This window comes from Arvicola amphibius, chromosome 6 (genome assembly GCF_903992535.2).
Source record: "Arvicola amphibius chromosome 6, mArvAmp1.2, whole genome shotgun sequence".
Lineage (NCBI taxonomy): Eukaryota > Metazoa > Chordata > Mammalia > Rodentia > Cricetidae > Arvicola > Arvicola amphibius.
In genome coordinates, this window is record NC_052052.2 from 91,742,216 (window position 1) to 91,759,089 (window position 16,874).

Genomic DNA, 16,874 nt, shown 5'->3' on the forward strand with positions numbered 1-16,874 from the left:
AAAAGTCTTTTTCATTTTACATACCGAACCCAGTTCCCACTTCCTCCCCTCTTCCCATTTTTTCTACCTTCCCTCCCCCCCACCACCTCCCATCCACTCCTCAGAGAGGGTAAGGCACATTGCTTTGAGGAAGGAACAAGGCCCTCCCTACTATATCTAGGCTGAACAAGGTATTCATCCAAAGAGAATAGGTTCCCTTAAAGCCAGTACAAGCAGTAGGAATAAATCCTGGTGCCACTGCCAGTGTCCCCACAGTGTGGCCCAGCCATACAACTGTTAACCACATTCAGAGGGACTAGTTTGAACCTATGCTGTTTCCTTCCTGTCCGGCTGGAGTTGGTGAGCTCCTATTAGTAGGAGCTGTTTTAGTGGGTGTCTCCATCATGGTCTTAACCTCTTTGTTCATGTTCTCACTCCTCCCACTCTTCAGCTAGACTTTGGGAGCTCAGTACAATGCTCCGATGCAGGTCTCTGCCTCTGTTTCCATCAGTTGCTGGATGAAGGTTCTATGGTGACATTTAAGATATTCATCAATTTGACTCCAGTGCAAGGCCAGTTTGGGCACCCTCTCCTCTATTGCTTAGGATCTTTGCTGGGATTATCCTTGTGGATTCCTGGGAATTTCTCTAGTGTCAGATTTCTTGTTCGCCCATAATGGCTCCCCTTCATCAAAGTATCTCTTTCCTTGCTCGTATCTCTGTCCTTCCTCCATCTTGACTATCCCGTTCCCTCAAGTTATTTCCATTCTTCCCTCCTCTTCCCCTTCTGCCTTTCTCTACCCACCTCCATGCTCCCAATTTTGTCAGGCAATCTTGTCTATTTCTCCTTTCCAGTTGGATCTATATATGTTTTTCTTAAGGTTCACCTTGTTGCTTAGTTTCTCTAGGGTCGTGACTATAGGCTCCTTTGCTTTACACCACTTAAGAATAAGTACATACCATGTTCATTTTGGGCATATACCCAAAGTATGCTCAATCATACTACAAAGATATTTGTTCAACTATCGTCATGTCAGCATTATTTATAGTAGCCAGAACCTGGAAACAACCTAGATACCCCTCAACTGAAGAGTGGATAAAGAAAATGTGGCACATTTACACATAAGAGTACTACTCAACGGTAAAAAACAATGACATCTTGAAATTTGCATGCAAATGGATGGAAGTAGAAAAAAACATCCTGAGTGAGGTAACCCAGACCCAACATTTCCTTTTTAAATCAGGAACTCTGTACTGAGAAGTGATGAGAGCCTGCATAGGACCAAACGAGGCCCACTGAGTAAGGGTGACAGTTGTGTGTCTTGGGCAGTCTGTGGGGCCACTGACAGCTGGACCAGAATTTATCTCTACTGTTTGAACTGGCGTCTTGGAACCCATTCCATTCTCTTTGGAGGGATACCTTGCTCAGCCTAGATATAGTGGGGAGGGTCTCAGTCCTGCCTCAAAGAGATATGACAGACTTTGTTGACTCCACATGGAAAGCCTTATGTTCTCTGAGAAGTAGTTGGGGTGGGTGCTGGTGGGGGAGATAGAAGGAGCAGGAGGAGGGAAGGGAGTGGGAACTGGGAGAGATATGTAAAACGAGGAAAATTTTTTTAAAAATAAATTTAATAAAAATAGTAGTTATTTGTATAGCTTGCAAATCTGTTACACACATACATATACTTTAAAAGGCTACATTAGTCTTGAGTAAATCTTTAGATTCTTTTATAGGCAAATAGAAAATACAAAGTGATTAACTGAGTAACCTGTAGCAGCAGGTATTCAGGAGACAGGATGGCTGCTTGAACCAAGAAGCGAAGGCCAGCCTGGGCAACACAGACCTGTCTCAGAAATGAGAAATGAGAAATGGAGCTTTATATCGCTTCTTACCTCTTTGATGATTTAAATAAAAACAAATGGTATTTGCTATATTTGAATAGCTTTTTAAATGGCTGTGTCACAACTAGGTTTGTTTTAGAAGGCTGAAGACCCACTGCCCAACCACCCATCCTACTGAAGCAGATACTAAAAGGAGAGGTACATTTGCTAAGGATGTAGAAAACCTCCAATTCTTTACAATTTCATTTTTAAAGAACATTTATTATGTGTATAGGTATTTTGCCTCCATGTATGTCTGTGTAGCACATGTGTGCAGTGCCTACAGAAACCAGAGAAAGGCATCAGAGCCCCTGGAATTGGTTGCAGATCCTGTGATCTGCCGTGGGTGCTGGGAATGGAAACTGATTCCTCTACAAGAGCACCCAGTACTCTTAACCACTGAGCTACCCCCCAAGTATGTTATTTCATTTCATCCCCTCTCTCTTTCTTCTTCCTTCCCTCCTTCTGTCTTTCTTTTCATTGTTTTTCAAGGCAGGGTCTCACTAGGTAACCCCAACTGTCCTGGAACTCACTGTGTAGACCAGGCTGGCCTCAGAATCACAGCGATCCTTCTGCCTCTGTCTCCCAAGTTCTGGGACTAAATACTACATGTGCCTTGTTGCCCAGCTCCCTTGAGTCACTGATAGTTGTAAATGCTTATGGGATATAAGGTGATATTTGTTCATATACATTGCACAATGACCAGATGAGATAATTAGCATTTTCATCTTGTACATTTATTATTTCTTTATGGTATATGTATTCAAAAACCTCTAAGTATTTATTTTGAGAACATAATTTGTTGTTAATTAATGCTTTCTCAGTGATACTGTAAAGTTCCACAATTTATTCTTCCTGTGTAACTCAAACTTTGTACCTGTTGGCCAACCTCTCAACCCTTTGCCTCTTCTCTAGCCTCTGTGAATCACATGCATGTGAAATCATACAGCAGTTGGCTTTCCCCTCCTGATGTACTTCACTTAGCAAAGCACTCCCCACCCTACCCCAGATTTGCTCATGTCACAAATGGTCTTTTATTAAAATATCATATCATTGCATGGTATTCTTAGATAGATAGATAGATAGATAGATAGATAGATAGATAGATAGATAGATAGATAGATAGATAGATAGATAGATAGATTATATATATATATATATATATATATATATATTCATTCATTCTACATTTTATTTGTATCTTGATCCCAACCATGGATACTTCAGTTGATTCCATGTTGGCTCTTGTGAATAGATCTGTGGTATACCTGGGAATTCAGATGTCACTCTAACTTACTGATGTCACTTCTATTGGATATAGACTGAAACTGTTCATTCGTACCTGGCTACCCAGACCCAAAATCATCACACAGAAACTATATTAATTAAAACATTGCTTAGCCTGTAACTCAGGCTTCTTATTAACTAACTCTTACATCTTAAATTAACCCATTCCTATTATTTTATATTTTACCATGAGGCTCGTGGTTTACCAGTAGATTTCTGGGGCGTCTGTCTCCCTTGGCAGCTATATAGCATCTCCTCAATTCCGCCTACTCTCTCTCTCTCCATCTCTGTTCAGATTTTCTGCCTGGCTTTACACTATTAAGCCATTGGCTAAAAGTAGCTTCTTTATTAACCAATGCCAATAAAACATAGCATACAGAGGGGAGTCCCACATCACCTCCCCTTTTCTGTCTAATTAAAAAGGAAGGTCTTAACTTCAACAGCAAGATTACACACAACAAAACAGTTATCAAGCAAGAATTATAGTTACAATATTTAGTTTATTTACATTTGGCAAATTAAGGAAAATATTCTACCATCAATCCTATCTTTGTAAGTCTAAAGTTTTATATCTAATCTGTCTTTTATAACTGTCTTTCTTCAATTCTATCAAACACTCCAGAAGTATACAATATTATCTAAGTAAACAGGAAATGCATTGTAAGACACTTCCAAAACTCTAGAATTGACAGAGACATCTTGCTGCCTAGACAATCAAACATTGGGGCATCCATCTTCAGCCTATAGCCCCATAGTATCTGGCAGACTTTTCCATGAAGCAGGAAATTTGAAAGACTGTTTTGCCTCTATTGGCAGTTTGTTGGTCACTTTCTTCTGTGTCCTGCAGAATGTCTGGCAGACTCTTTCATGAAGTAGGAACCCTGAAGGACTGTCTCACCTTTTTTAGGCAACGTCAGTAGTCATTTTTTCTGTGGTTCCTGTATGTCCAGTTTATACAGCATACATCAAGCAGTCCAGGCAAAAGCAGTTTCTTGCCCAAATGGCTAGCCTTGTCACATTGAAGGCAGATTTTATAATGAGTTTCTTCAATGCCCATCAACCTCCCTGAAGTAATTGGTACTGCCAGAGCAGACATGTCTCACTGTTGAGAAAAGTCTAAGTTCTTAAAACATTTTAAATGCCATATTCTGTAGGTCTTTGAAAGATTTGATGAATAACTATCCATCTGAAATATATCTCTGTACACCTAGAAAACCTAACTAACATGACTACAAGTTTGACTATTATAAATGACTATCTTTTAATCTGTATTTCTTAACTATATATTGCATTTTTAAATGAGCTGCACAAACACAATACCTTAAATAAGAGCAGAAACATATATAACAAAATTGACCTTAAATTTGTATCAATAGACCAAGATCCATATCATTGCAAAATTCATCTCTATATCATATCCCCCTTTAAATGAAAACAATTATTTATAAACAATATTTGGGAATTTGGGCATAGTTCTCTCCAAACCACTTCCTGCTCTTTGTTGGACAAAGTATTTGAGGGGTGTTCATGGATACCTTTGGGGGATCTTAGTCTATGAAATCACAATAGTCTGGAAGGAATCCACAGGTTCTCATCCTCTGTAGAAACAAAAGCAGAACCTCTTTTCCAAAGTAGCATATCTTTAGACCCAAATTTTGAAGTCAAGATACCTTTAAAATATATATGTTGGTTTAGCTTAGAAACCTGAGGATCAAATATCCCTCTGTAGTCAAAAAAATTCAATGAAAACCCAATAATATATATAATCTAGACTCTCTGTGTATCTTTATGTGGCTTATTTTTCTTTACTCCTTTAATCTATGACTATCTGTACTCTTTTACATTACTTTTACTGTCTCTTTAAAGACTTTATTTTTTAAACCATTTTTGTAACGTCTATACTTTTTTCTCTCTCAAGCCTGTGTAAATTTTTTAAACCCACTGTGACCTGTTTACTGATTTACTTCTGTCTGAATCTGTCTTTATTGCATATCTGTAATCATTTTCTGACCATGAGCACTTTTAAAATGGTATGCAACTTGGTTGCAGTGGCCCTGGTTACCAGCTCTGCCTCTCTCGGCCTTTTAATATGGCGAAGGTACCTTAACCGCCAGCTCTGGGACTGTGGTTCAGAGCTATGCTCACTACTTTAACTCTGAGGAAGGAGTGTCCAGCACATAAATGCTTTTTATCTGAGATAAAACTAAATCTGCCATGCAATGCACTGTATGGCCTGGAAATATCTCTGTGTGTGGCAGTGGGAATCCGCCATCTTCTCCTGCCTGTACATGTGTGCCTAGCAGATCTGATCCAGCTGCTTGCCCAGGCGTGGGTGCTAAGCTGGCTGGGGTGCTCTCAGCTACTTGCCTCTTGACCCCAAGTGGGCATACAAGTACCCAGACCTGAAGTGTGTGGCTGGCCATGCTGGTCAGCTCCATGTTGGCACACCATTTTGTAGGCGGAGATTTCTTGTTTATTTCCAGCCACCCAGACCCGAAATAATCACACAGAAACTATATTAATTAAAACATTGCTTGGCCTTTTAGCTCAGGCTTCTTATTCACTAACACTTGCATCTAAATTAACCCATTCCTATTACTTTGTATTTTACCATGAGGCTTGTGGTTTACTGGTAAGGTTCTGGGGATTCAGTCTCCTTTGGCAGTTACATGGTGTCTCCTCGATTCTACCTACTCTCTCTTTAAATCTTTGTCCAGATTTTTCACCTGGCTTTACTCTGTTAAGCTTGGCCAAAAGCAGCTTCTTTTTTAATCAGTGGCAATAAAAACATATTAACAGCATAGAGAGGGGAATCCCACATCACTGCATCTTGAAGAAACTGCTTACCTCTCATGGTGTGGTCTTGGTGCCTGGTCATTTGGCTGTAAACAGGAGGGTCTCATCTGTGAAGCTTCTTTTGGGTATTTTAATAAGGACTGATCCTTATTAAATCTGTACATTGCTTGGGTAGCATGGACATTTTAAAACTATTTATTCTAACCATCCATGAGCACAAGGCATCTTTTAGTTATTTGTTTTTTGAATTCTTCTATTGGTGCTTTATGATTTCGATACAGTGATCATTTGCTTCTTTCATTTTTTTTTCAAGATTCTGTGTGGTTTTCTAAGTAATTGCAAATGGGATCATTTTCATGACTTTTAGATAGCCCAAAAGCTAATGGTTAGTGTATAGAAATGCTGCTGTTTTGTATGTTGATGGCTATTTTTGTGTCCTGCAGTATGACCAAATTTATTTACTTGTAGTAATGTAATGACAGTTATGTTGTTCTTAAGTTTTATTCTAAGATAGGGTCTCAGTGAGAGCCCTGGATGAGCTAGAACTCTATCTATAGCTGATACTGGCCTTGACCTTTCTATTCTGCTGTCTTTATCTCCTGGGTGCTGGGATTAGAGGTGTGTGCCACCATACCTGGTTTCATGACGAGCTAGGGATCCACCCTATGCCTTCATGCATGCTAGGCAAGCACTTTACCAACCAAGCTATATCCCCAACCTATGTCCTAATAGTTTTTTGATGGAGTCTTCATGACAGCTGCTCACATTGTATCTGCAGTGGGAAGGCAGAGGGTGGGAAGAGGCTGGTACTCAAGTGTGTTCCTTATTCGGTTTGAGATACCTTCCCATCAAGTGTGCTGCCACTTCTTTCTTTAGTTATGCCTTCTGGAGATACCACCATAGACAAACCCAGAGAATGTGTTTCCATGATAATTCCAAGTCTAATCAAGCTGACAGTGGAATAATAATAATCATGCTACCTGCATTTTTAAATTTTTTAAAAAATAAAAATTTTTTTGGTTGTAATAGCGTTGTCATCTCTTAATTGGGCCTTCTCTTGTCTTCTTTAGTGTGACTAAAGGTTTGTCAATCTTGCTTATGTTTGCAGAGAATTAACCTTTTGTTTCATTGACTCTTTGTATTTATTAAAGAATTTATTGCTTTTGGTTATATAATAGAAAAGTTATAATTTTTCAAACATTAGTTCTTTTTGCTAAAATACTGATCATTAAAATGATAAAAGATTATTAGAATTTGCTCAGAATTAGTGTTTGACCTTCTGAAACAAGTGATCAAAATTCTGTTTTATATCACTGTAGTTTATTTGTAAAGGATTCTATTATGGGGCATCTAATCTTATGCCTTATAGTTCTGCCCTTTTATTAAATTTTGTTTAGCCTAAAATACTAGAATGTAAATCGTTGATGTTTTTACGAGAGTAAGAATTTAGAATGAAGTTATGGCTCACTAATTGGAAGACAGGTGCCAAGCAGGCAGGGCCAGTGAGGCTTAGTTTAGATGACACCATTGAATTCTGCTGTCTTGCTCTCTTAGTCTGTAAAATCATATGTTTCAGGATTTCGTTTGCTTTACAGGAAGTAGGATATGTAAACCATTTACAGGGCTGGAGAGGTGGCTCAGAGGTGGAGAGCACTGACTGCTCTTCCAGAGGTCCTGAGTTCAATTCCCAGCAACCGCATGGTGGCTCACAACCATCTGGCATGAGATCTGGTGCCCTCTTCTGGCCTGCAGGCACATATGCAGACAGAACAGTGTATACATAGTAAACCATTTACATGTATTAGCACATAATAAGCACCATTAATGTTAGCTGTCATGCATGTATACAAATTTGTTTGACAGATGGCGACAGACTTAGAGACGGTGAGAACTCACAGCACAGAGTTTCCCATTTCTACAAGTCCATCTGCACACAGCTAATGGGAAAGTCATGACTGACACCTGTCCTGGAAAGAAGGGACCTTTTATGATTTACATAAAAATGCCAAATAGATTAGAATGTCTTGATATACTTCTTCTGGATGTTACATACTGGACTTCGTTATCTTGCTACGAAAGTTAAAGACTTGTGTTGGGGGGAGTTGACAGACTTGAAAAAAATCAATTTTTACATAATGGCTGATTATTTGCTTTGGTGCATTTAGTGTCTTATACCTACATGTTTTGCTATGCTTGTTTTCATTTATACATTGTTGGGGAAAATTATTCATTTTTATATTTTCAGAGTTATTGGCAGCACTACAGAAGCGGTTGTGTAAAGTGAATTTTAATAGAGAGCTTTATCATTTTATTTGTGGTTTGATGACTGCGAAAACCTTCATTTGGCCTTTTTAGGCACAACAGTCAACTATGACGTTTTTAAGGCTCAGTAATTATTTTCCTTCCTTACAGACGAGCCAACCAGCCCTAGCATTGATCATGATGTTGCACATATCCCTGCATCTGCTGTAATCTCAGCGTCTCCCTCCCAGATCCCCTCCATAGCAACAGTTCCTCCCAGCCTCACGACTTCTGCCCCTTTGATTCGACGTCAGCTCTCCCATGACCAAGGTACGCTTAAAGTGATTCTGCACTGTACCCCACAACACACGGCAAACGGATCTTTTTTAAAGAATCTGAATACTTAAAAAGTGTGAATGCTGGGTCTGAATTGCAGAATCTGTTGGAGTTCCCAGCTTAGATGGCCAGCACAACTCAAAGACAGAAAGATCAAAATCCTATGATGAAGGGCTGGATGATTACAGAGAAGACACAAAACTGTGAGTCTCAGATATATTGTTTTAAGTGTTTTTATGTAAATAGTATTCATTATGAGTTCAGCTAAAAGCTAAAAGGTTGTCTTATTTTTAACTTTGACATTAGAAATGCAAATTGAATAGTATCAAAGTACCATCCAATTTATTTTAGAAGTAATATTTTTATTTATTTATAGCAACATGCTTTTATATGTTATAGATATAAGACACTAATTACTCCCCCAGACTTGTAGCTATTTATAGTGGTTTTATAATGAGGTAGGGCTATTACTCATCGTTATGATGTGTTCTTTCAAAATTCTGCTGATTATTTTTATTTTATTACTTGAACATTTAAACATGATTTTCTAGTTCTTTTTCATATGGATATTTTTATTGATACATTGTTTGGTTCATAGATTAGTTTAGGAAATGTTGACAGCTTTATCAGTGAGCAATTCTTACCTCAGTTTGTTTAATGTCCTTTTACACTTTCATCAGATTGTCATTTGTATTCTAATACAGTTAGTTCTTCTAGGACTAGTCGCATAAGAGCGGCTCCTCTGAGATACGGCCAGGGCACAATGTTCCAGCTCAGTAGGAGTTTTCCTCATGATGCCAGGTTGGATATATGAGCCGTTGCCACGCAGTTCAGGCTCCTCCCCACACGGGCTGTGCACAGCTTTCTTCAAAGATGGCAGCACTATGTGTTTCCTCATTTATTTAACACATGTACAATGTCTTAGACAATATTAACTCCCCATTGCCTTCTCTCGTCTCCTCCATCTCCTGCTAAACTCCCTCTCAACTAGACCACTGTCTATGTCTGTGTGTTCCACTGAGTTCAGGTAGGGAAGCATGCCTGAGCATGTGTGGAGTTATTTACCATAGCACGAACAGCTTACCAGTGGCCACACTTGTGAACAAAATGTCTCCCCCCCACCTGCTTGCAAGTAGTGGCTCCTCCTCACTCTCTTCCCCTCACTAGTGCTAGGTGGTGACTCTGAGTTTGTCACAACTCCACCTTGTGTCCCATATGTTGAATGGGGGGAGGGAGACCGTGAACTGCGATGTTATTTGAATTACGCAGCTAGTGGTGTACTCTCTATTGGCATTTAACTGCTCTTCTTCATTTACGGACATTTTTTACTTTTTCTTGAGAGTAGTTAGTAATTCCAATCAATGTCCAGCTCATGTCTGTGTCTGGTTCATAATCTTCCATATCTTGAAACTGGGTTCCTTTTTCTTTTGAATTTTCTTTTTTATTACCATTGCCATTTTTTATTGAAAGCTAGACGCTACAAATAGACAAAAATTTGGGTTAATTTTACAGTATTTGTTCCCAGAGGTCAGCATAAATTGTGAGATAGGCTCTCTCCAGGAGTTTAGCCCTTTCTTTCTAGCCTACTGGTAAACAGTTTCAGAGTCTCCTGGTACTTTTCAGGAAGTTTGTATACCTGTTTCTCATTGCCTTCTTGGTTGAGGTGTTTTTTGAGAGAACAATATATTTTGTCACATCTAAAAGTTTAATTATTTTGAAGAATTAATACTGACATGTCTTCCGAAGCCTTTTCATTGACATCATTTGCTTCTCCCATTCTTGAAAGCACTCAGTGTGGGTGGATGAGTGTATGCAATGGGGTGAGTTAAGGGGTGGAATGGGTTAAGAGGGGGTGTCTCTGGCCTTCATGGGCCTGCAGAGAGTTGATCATAGGCAAGAAGTCTGGTTTACTATTAACTCAGTAGCCAGTATTGGTTTAAACTTTTGGAGTCCAACTCTGAGTGGTTTATTTTAGGCATGTTTAAGCAAAACACAGTTTAGTGAAAACTTCTGGTGATAATCAGCTCAATCCTGCATGCACAACAAAACGTACATAAACCTTTTTTAAATGAAAATTGTACGTAACTCCATTGAAACTCTTCACTAAAGTTCGATGGGACACCTTCCATAAGGATAGCTTCTATAGGTTGACTGAGAAAAACCAGTTTGTAGTGTTCTGTGGCTGGGGTCCATTGTCAGAAAGTCTCAGACTATGCAGAGTCAGCAGGCTAGGAAGCACATCTGCTTCCGTCTTCTGGGCAGAAAACAGGCTTGCATTCCCTCTTTTGAAGGAAGAGCTCTGTGCTCTTCACATTCCAGGTTCCCCAGTGCTTACCTGTGAACACCAAGACCTGCCTCCTGAAGGTAGAGGGCACAAGGTGTGGCTGGCACTACCAGACAGCTTGCTGACTGCTGCATTCAAGGCCCAGGGTTTTTACTAACTGCATAGGGTGGATGAGCTGTGGTAGGCTGCTGCTGTAGATAGCAAGCCTAGTGTTTAGCCCAGAGGTAGCTTTTCCTTTGATATAAAGAAATATGTTTTAAAAAGTTGCACACTCAAAGCAGAAAAGGCAGAAACAGCTGACCTGGCAAATTAAAGCTAAAAAAAGCTGTTATCAATGAATTGAAAATGTACATGTTTATAACTTAGCTTTTCTCACTTATATTGAACAATGAACATATCAATAGCATGATTAAGATGAAATGTCAACTCATTAATTAATGAAAATTTAGTTGCAGTAGTCAGTTCTTACATAAAGAGTTTTTAATACTTACTACACTTATTTATATCCTTCTCCAACAGATCCTTTAAGCACGTGTCTAGCCTGAAGGGAATCAAGGTTAGTATTTAATATTTTTAAGATACCGAGTAAATGATCAATGTTTTATTTACCTTAGTTTACTTTAGTCCATCAAAGAAAAGTATGTATTTTCTCTTTTGGGTATTTTGTATTTAAATGATAAAACTTTTTAATCCATGTCCACAGGATTTGAAAGATATGTGAATGTTTTTAATTTCTAAACATTTTCATCAAGTATATAATACCTTACAAACATTGGACTGATTTTTCTCATTAATAACTCAAGGCTCAAATCAAAATGCCAAGCAGCCCTTCTGCATTTTATTTTTTCTCCTCAAAATCTACCTGCTGCTTCTAAGCACATCTGTACCGTCTTCTTTACCCTTCCTCGTACTTCATTGAACAATTAGGAATGACTAGACAGGAAAATTTTAATTTGCTGCCCCTGGAAATGGCTGGGACTGCATAGTTATTTCCTTTCTTGCCCTTTCCTTAAAGTCCTTGTGCTTGGAACATGGCCTTGTCGAAAACCAGCAAGCACCCAAACTTCTGTGGTACCCATCCACACTTGCTTCCCCAAGCCCCATCCTCTTCTGCAAGGGCAGTCTTCCCGGTCCTTGTTCACCACAGCTATCATCAACTGTCCTTGTTATACAGAAAACTTCAGGAATCTGTGTACCTCTCTACCACTCCCATTTTGTACTTTTTATATAAACCTTGAAAAACATGGACATTGTCTCTTCCCCTCAGTTCACATACATGAGACTCATAATGTACCAAGGTTGCCAGTGATGCTCAGCTTCACAGATGATGGTTACCTGGGTTTTTAACTTGATACAATTTGTCAAGAATAGTTCCACAATTCCATCTGCTGCTTCTACTTCGTCATCTCTTCCTTTGAGTTCTAAGAGTACATCTGAGTCTTCTTTGCTGGCTCTTCTGCACAGTTAAAATTTTGGAATGCCTAAAGCTAGTTTCAACCTGTTTTTGTACACTGGTTTCCTTGTTGATTAATTCAGAGGCCTCACGGAATCTGTTTGCTAGCCTTGGCTTCCTCCCAGAACAGCAACTCATGTAAGCCACTACATAACCTGACGTCTTCATCTATATATTTCATAAGCAGCTCCAGGTTTGCATAGCTTTTGATTACCCTTAGATGGTTTATCTCTTCTCTCTGTCTCATTAATTCCACTTTTATTCTCCCATTTGCTCAAGACAAACTGTTTCTTCTGTTTCCCTCCTTGACATCAGACTTGTCTACTCTGTGTCTAAGCCATAGCCTGAGTGGTTCATCCCTCCTCATCTCTCTCTAGTCGCTCATCTCCACATGATTCTCTGTGCGACAGGATGGTCTTACTCTCAGACTTCCTTCCCTTTCTACCACAGACAAAAGACCAGACCAACTTTTCCTTAGCTCTGTACATATTGAAGTGATAAGTATGTATTCATCAGCCATGCATTCTTCCTGAACTTTTCCATCCCTGGCCTGTTATGGTGCTGCTGCGGCCCCACCAGCTTAGTCATCCAGTTCCCAGTCCCTCCATGCCCATTCTCCAGAAGCACCAATCACGAATGGCTAATTTCCTCACTTCTGTCTCCAAGTTTTTGTGTCATTTTGTTTTAAAGCAGGATCTCATTGATCCTGGTTTTGAACTTACTTTGTATCTCAGGCTGGCCCCCAAATTCTGTAGACTAGACATAGATTCATTATTTGTACACCTTAAGCTCCTCCCATTGCGGCCTCTTGAGTGCTGAAATTATAGTTGTCCCACTAGACTTGGCTTCTTGTTTGTCACCAATCTGTCTGTCCGTCTGTCTTTCTGTCCATCCACCTTTGTGTGTGTGTGTGTGTGTGTCCAGCCCATTATCTTTTTATGCCAAAATGTGACTCCATGAGACTAACGAAGTCACACTGTTCTGTAGATGGCTTTTAAAAAACAATGGAAGCCAATTCGCCTTTTTACAAAAAGGGCTGAAAGTGTTTCTGGTATGATTTCTAACCCCAGAACTTTCCACAGTGTTTTACTTAGAACATTAAATGTGACATTTTGCCAGCACAGTTTCTGTGTCTAACTATTTATATTTAGTGCTTGCTTGGCTCTTTCTGTAGATCACGGACAGCCAGAAATCCTCAGAGGACTCTGGATCCAGGAAGGATTCTTCCTCTGAGGTCTTCAGTGATGCTGCCAAAGAAGGGTGGCTCCAGTTCCGACCTCTCATCACTGATAAGGGCAAAGTAAGTGCACTTCCTTAGCTCATGTGATATCAGACATGAGGCCTGATGAAACCTCTTACACATATGAGGCTGTGAGGCACCCAGGGATTCCTAAAAAGGGAAATCTCATTAATGGGGTCGTTTTCTGCTTCTCATCATGAGCACCAGCTCCATGTGGAGTATACTGCCTTACAGTGTGCCAGTGTGAACAGGAAATCAGGGTCTAAGGAGGAACTCTTGTCTCTTTCTACCAGGATGGGTTATCAGAGAGGCCTCTAAGTCACTAGATAGCAATTCTTCTTACAGGTATCTAAAAATATTTAGCCTAGTTCTTTTCAGTTTTCTTTTTAATTTTTATTTTATTTTATAAACACTGAATTATATGAATGTGTTTAGTGGTATCAACATGGTGCTTCAGTAAATAGAATCCAACCCAATAAAATCTTTGCATAAGAATTATTTTAGTGTTGTGTTGTGAAAGAATTTAAATTTGCAAACATCCTTGGATATGGATGCTCCTGCTTTACCCTGCAAAGCTGATAATTTGGGTGATGACATTTTCTGTCATTATATGTTGTTTCAGGAACATTCTTTCTGGGGTGTTGATCATGCCCCTGTTTTAAAACTTGAGCTTTACTTGTATTATGGTTTTTGTTTTTCCTTTGTTTGTTTTTTTCTGGTCAGAGATACAGTTTAATGGTAGAGCACTGAACACTGCTCTGGATTCAGTCCCCTAGCACCAGAAGGGAAAAAGTATATTATTGGATTTCTTTCTTTTAGTTATGAAAATTTCTTTGTTACTTTTGTGTTCCTATAATCGTTATTTAAAAATAAAAGGAAACAGTTAATGGCCACTTTTAATACATTTATGTAGCATGTATTTGGGTTTAGTTGTTCATTTTGCCTTCCTATCTGAAGTTGATGCAAATACATTCCCTAATTGGTATATATGTGACATTTAAAAAAGAAGTACTACCTTTTGTTTTTTAGCTTTTTATTGATTCTTTGTGGATTTCACATCATGCATCCCAATCTCATTCATCTCCCTGTACCTTCATGTCCACCCTTTACCCTGCAATTCCCCCCATCCCCCCTCCATCAATAAATTTTAAAAAATAAGGAAAGAAAAAGAAAAATCTCAGTGTGGAAGCTGTCGTGTCACACAGTGAGTCACAGTTACCCTGTGGTTCATAATTTTACTTGCAAGTGCTTGCTGCAGAGAGTCATTGGTCAGGCTCAGAGCCTCTGGTTTCTGCTGCCCTGTTGATACTGGGACTCCTCTTAGATACCCTGATGTTGTCCTGCTCCATGGAGATCTTACAGCTTTGGATCTGCAGGTCCGCCTGCCTCACATGCCCCCGCAGTTCATAGATGAGGTGGATGTTGGGGTGAGCCAAATCATACCTCTGATTCTGGGCCTGGGTGATACCTGGCTTGATCAGCTGCCAACTTTCCCTCAACATTATCCCTAGGGTGAGCTCCCCAGCACTGCCTTGGCCAGCTCACCTTGCAGCAGGCAACAAGGGGAGGGATCGGTTTTCTACTCTCATTCCCTTGGGCCAACTCATCCACACCCATACCACCACAGCCACCTCTACTGTTTTGAAAAAGTACTACATTTAAATTTTTATTTATTTAGATGGGATCTCACTGTATAGCTTGGAACCTGCTAAGTAACTAGGCTGTCCTCACACTCTGAGCCTTTGCTCCTGTGTGCTCGGACATGAGTCACCATGCCTAGCTACACTTTTATTCTATGTGTAAGTGTATCATGTGATTGTTCTTATGCCATGGCAAGCATGTGAAGGTCAGAAAACAGCGTGTGGAAGTCCAGTTCCCTTGTACTTATGTGGGTCTCTGGATAGAACTCATATCAAGCTTGGCAGCAGGCAACTTTTCCCACTGAGCAATCTGACATTTTTTTTATCCTTCCTCTCTTCATGTGTCTTCAGTAAATGAGACATTGCTACCCCATGTACATTACTGCATTTCAAAGGCGCTGCTTAGTCCCTATCCTGTCACAGAGCTCTAGCCTTGTATTGCGTATTCATAGACATGGACCACTTGGCTATTTTCCAGCGCGTTGGTGGCAGCATTAGGCCTTGGAAACAGATGTATGTTGTACTTCGGGGCCATTCCCTTTACTTGTACAAAGACAGAAGAGAGCAGACAACGCCATCCGAGGAAGAACAGCCCATCAGTGTCAATGCTTGCCTGATAGACATCTCATACAGTGAGACGAAGAGGAGGAACGTGTTCCGACTCACCACATCTGACTGTGAGTGCCTGTTCCAGGCTGAAGACAGAGATGACATGTTAGCGTGGATCAAGACTATCCAGGAAAGTAGCAACCTAAATGAAGAGGTATGATTTTCAAAGGATGTGGATAAAATTTGACACTTATTGAATAGATTATTTTTATATTAAAAAAAGATACACTATTTTCAGTAATTAAAACGGAAAATTCAAGTATACCTGCATTATTTGTATTTATTGAAAAAGTACTATTACTAAACAAGAAAAATAGGATATTCATATTCTTCATGTCTTTTCAGACACAGCAAACTACAGGCAGGAGCTCCATGTTACCTTCTGATTATTAGTGTTGTCCCTGGTACCTGTGAGGCGGGTCAGGACACCCTCCATGAATACCAGTGTCTGTGGGTGCTTCAGCTTCCTGCATATGGCACAGAAACCTGCAGGAACCCTTTTGACCGAATTACTATCCATCTGTCCTAGATACGGAAATTAGTATTGTTGTGAGCTAGGCTACAGTAAAAACATTTACAAAGACAAGTAAAGGCAATGTAAAGGCAAAGAAATTATTTTTTTAAATGGAATTGTGTAGGTAAAAGTATACTGTATCCTGGTGTGCTCATGGGTTTCTAAAGAAGCATGTGTTATGAAAAATCATGCTATGAGGCATTTTTTTTTTCTTTTTTCTTTTTTTGGTTTTTCGAGACAGGGTTTCTCTGCAGCTTTTTTAGAGCCTGTCCTGGAACTAGCTCTTGTAGACCAGGCTGGCCTCGAACTCACAGAGATCTGCCTGCCTCTGCCTCCCGAGTGCTGGGATTAAAAGCGTGCGCCACCACCGCCCGGCTGAGGCATTTTTTTTTAATTAAGGAATAATGCCTTACATTTTTGAGAGTCTCTGGCTTTTACCATCAAGGAGTTGCTTTTGCAGTAAGAATTTTAATAGTCAAGGTATTTTCCAATACAGTGGAGGTCAAGCTTTTCCTCACCCCACCATATTGTTAGCGCAGTCTTCCTTGCACATTCTTCATGCTCTTTGTGCCTGGTACTCAGTCCTCGTGGTCAGCTGCGTCAGCATGTACGATT

The 16,874-nt window shown here is 39.8% G+C and overlaps 1 protein-coding gene across 4 annotated transcripts in view; it reads left to right on the forward strand.

Annotated features, from left to right (window-relative positions):
- Arhgap21 (Rho GTPase activating protein 21) overlaps positions 1-16,874 on the forward strand; it is a 128,204-nt gene that overhangs the window by 96,938 nt on the left and 14,392 nt on the right. For all 4 annotated transcript variants that reach the window (XM_038333103.2, XM_038333104.2, XM_038333106.2 and 1 more), the window contains exons 9-13: positions 8,355-8,513; positions 8,620-8,722; positions 11,323-11,359; positions 13,431-13,556; positions 15,615-15,899. In XM_038333103.2, the coding sequence (XP_038189031.1) occupies positions 8,355-8,513; positions 8,620-8,722; positions 11,323-11,359; positions 13,431-13,556; positions 15,615-15,899 (710 nt within the window). The remainder of the gene's footprint in view (positions 1-8,354; positions 8,514-8,619; positions 8,723-11,322; positions 11,360-13,430; positions 13,557-15,614; positions 15,900-16,874) is intronic.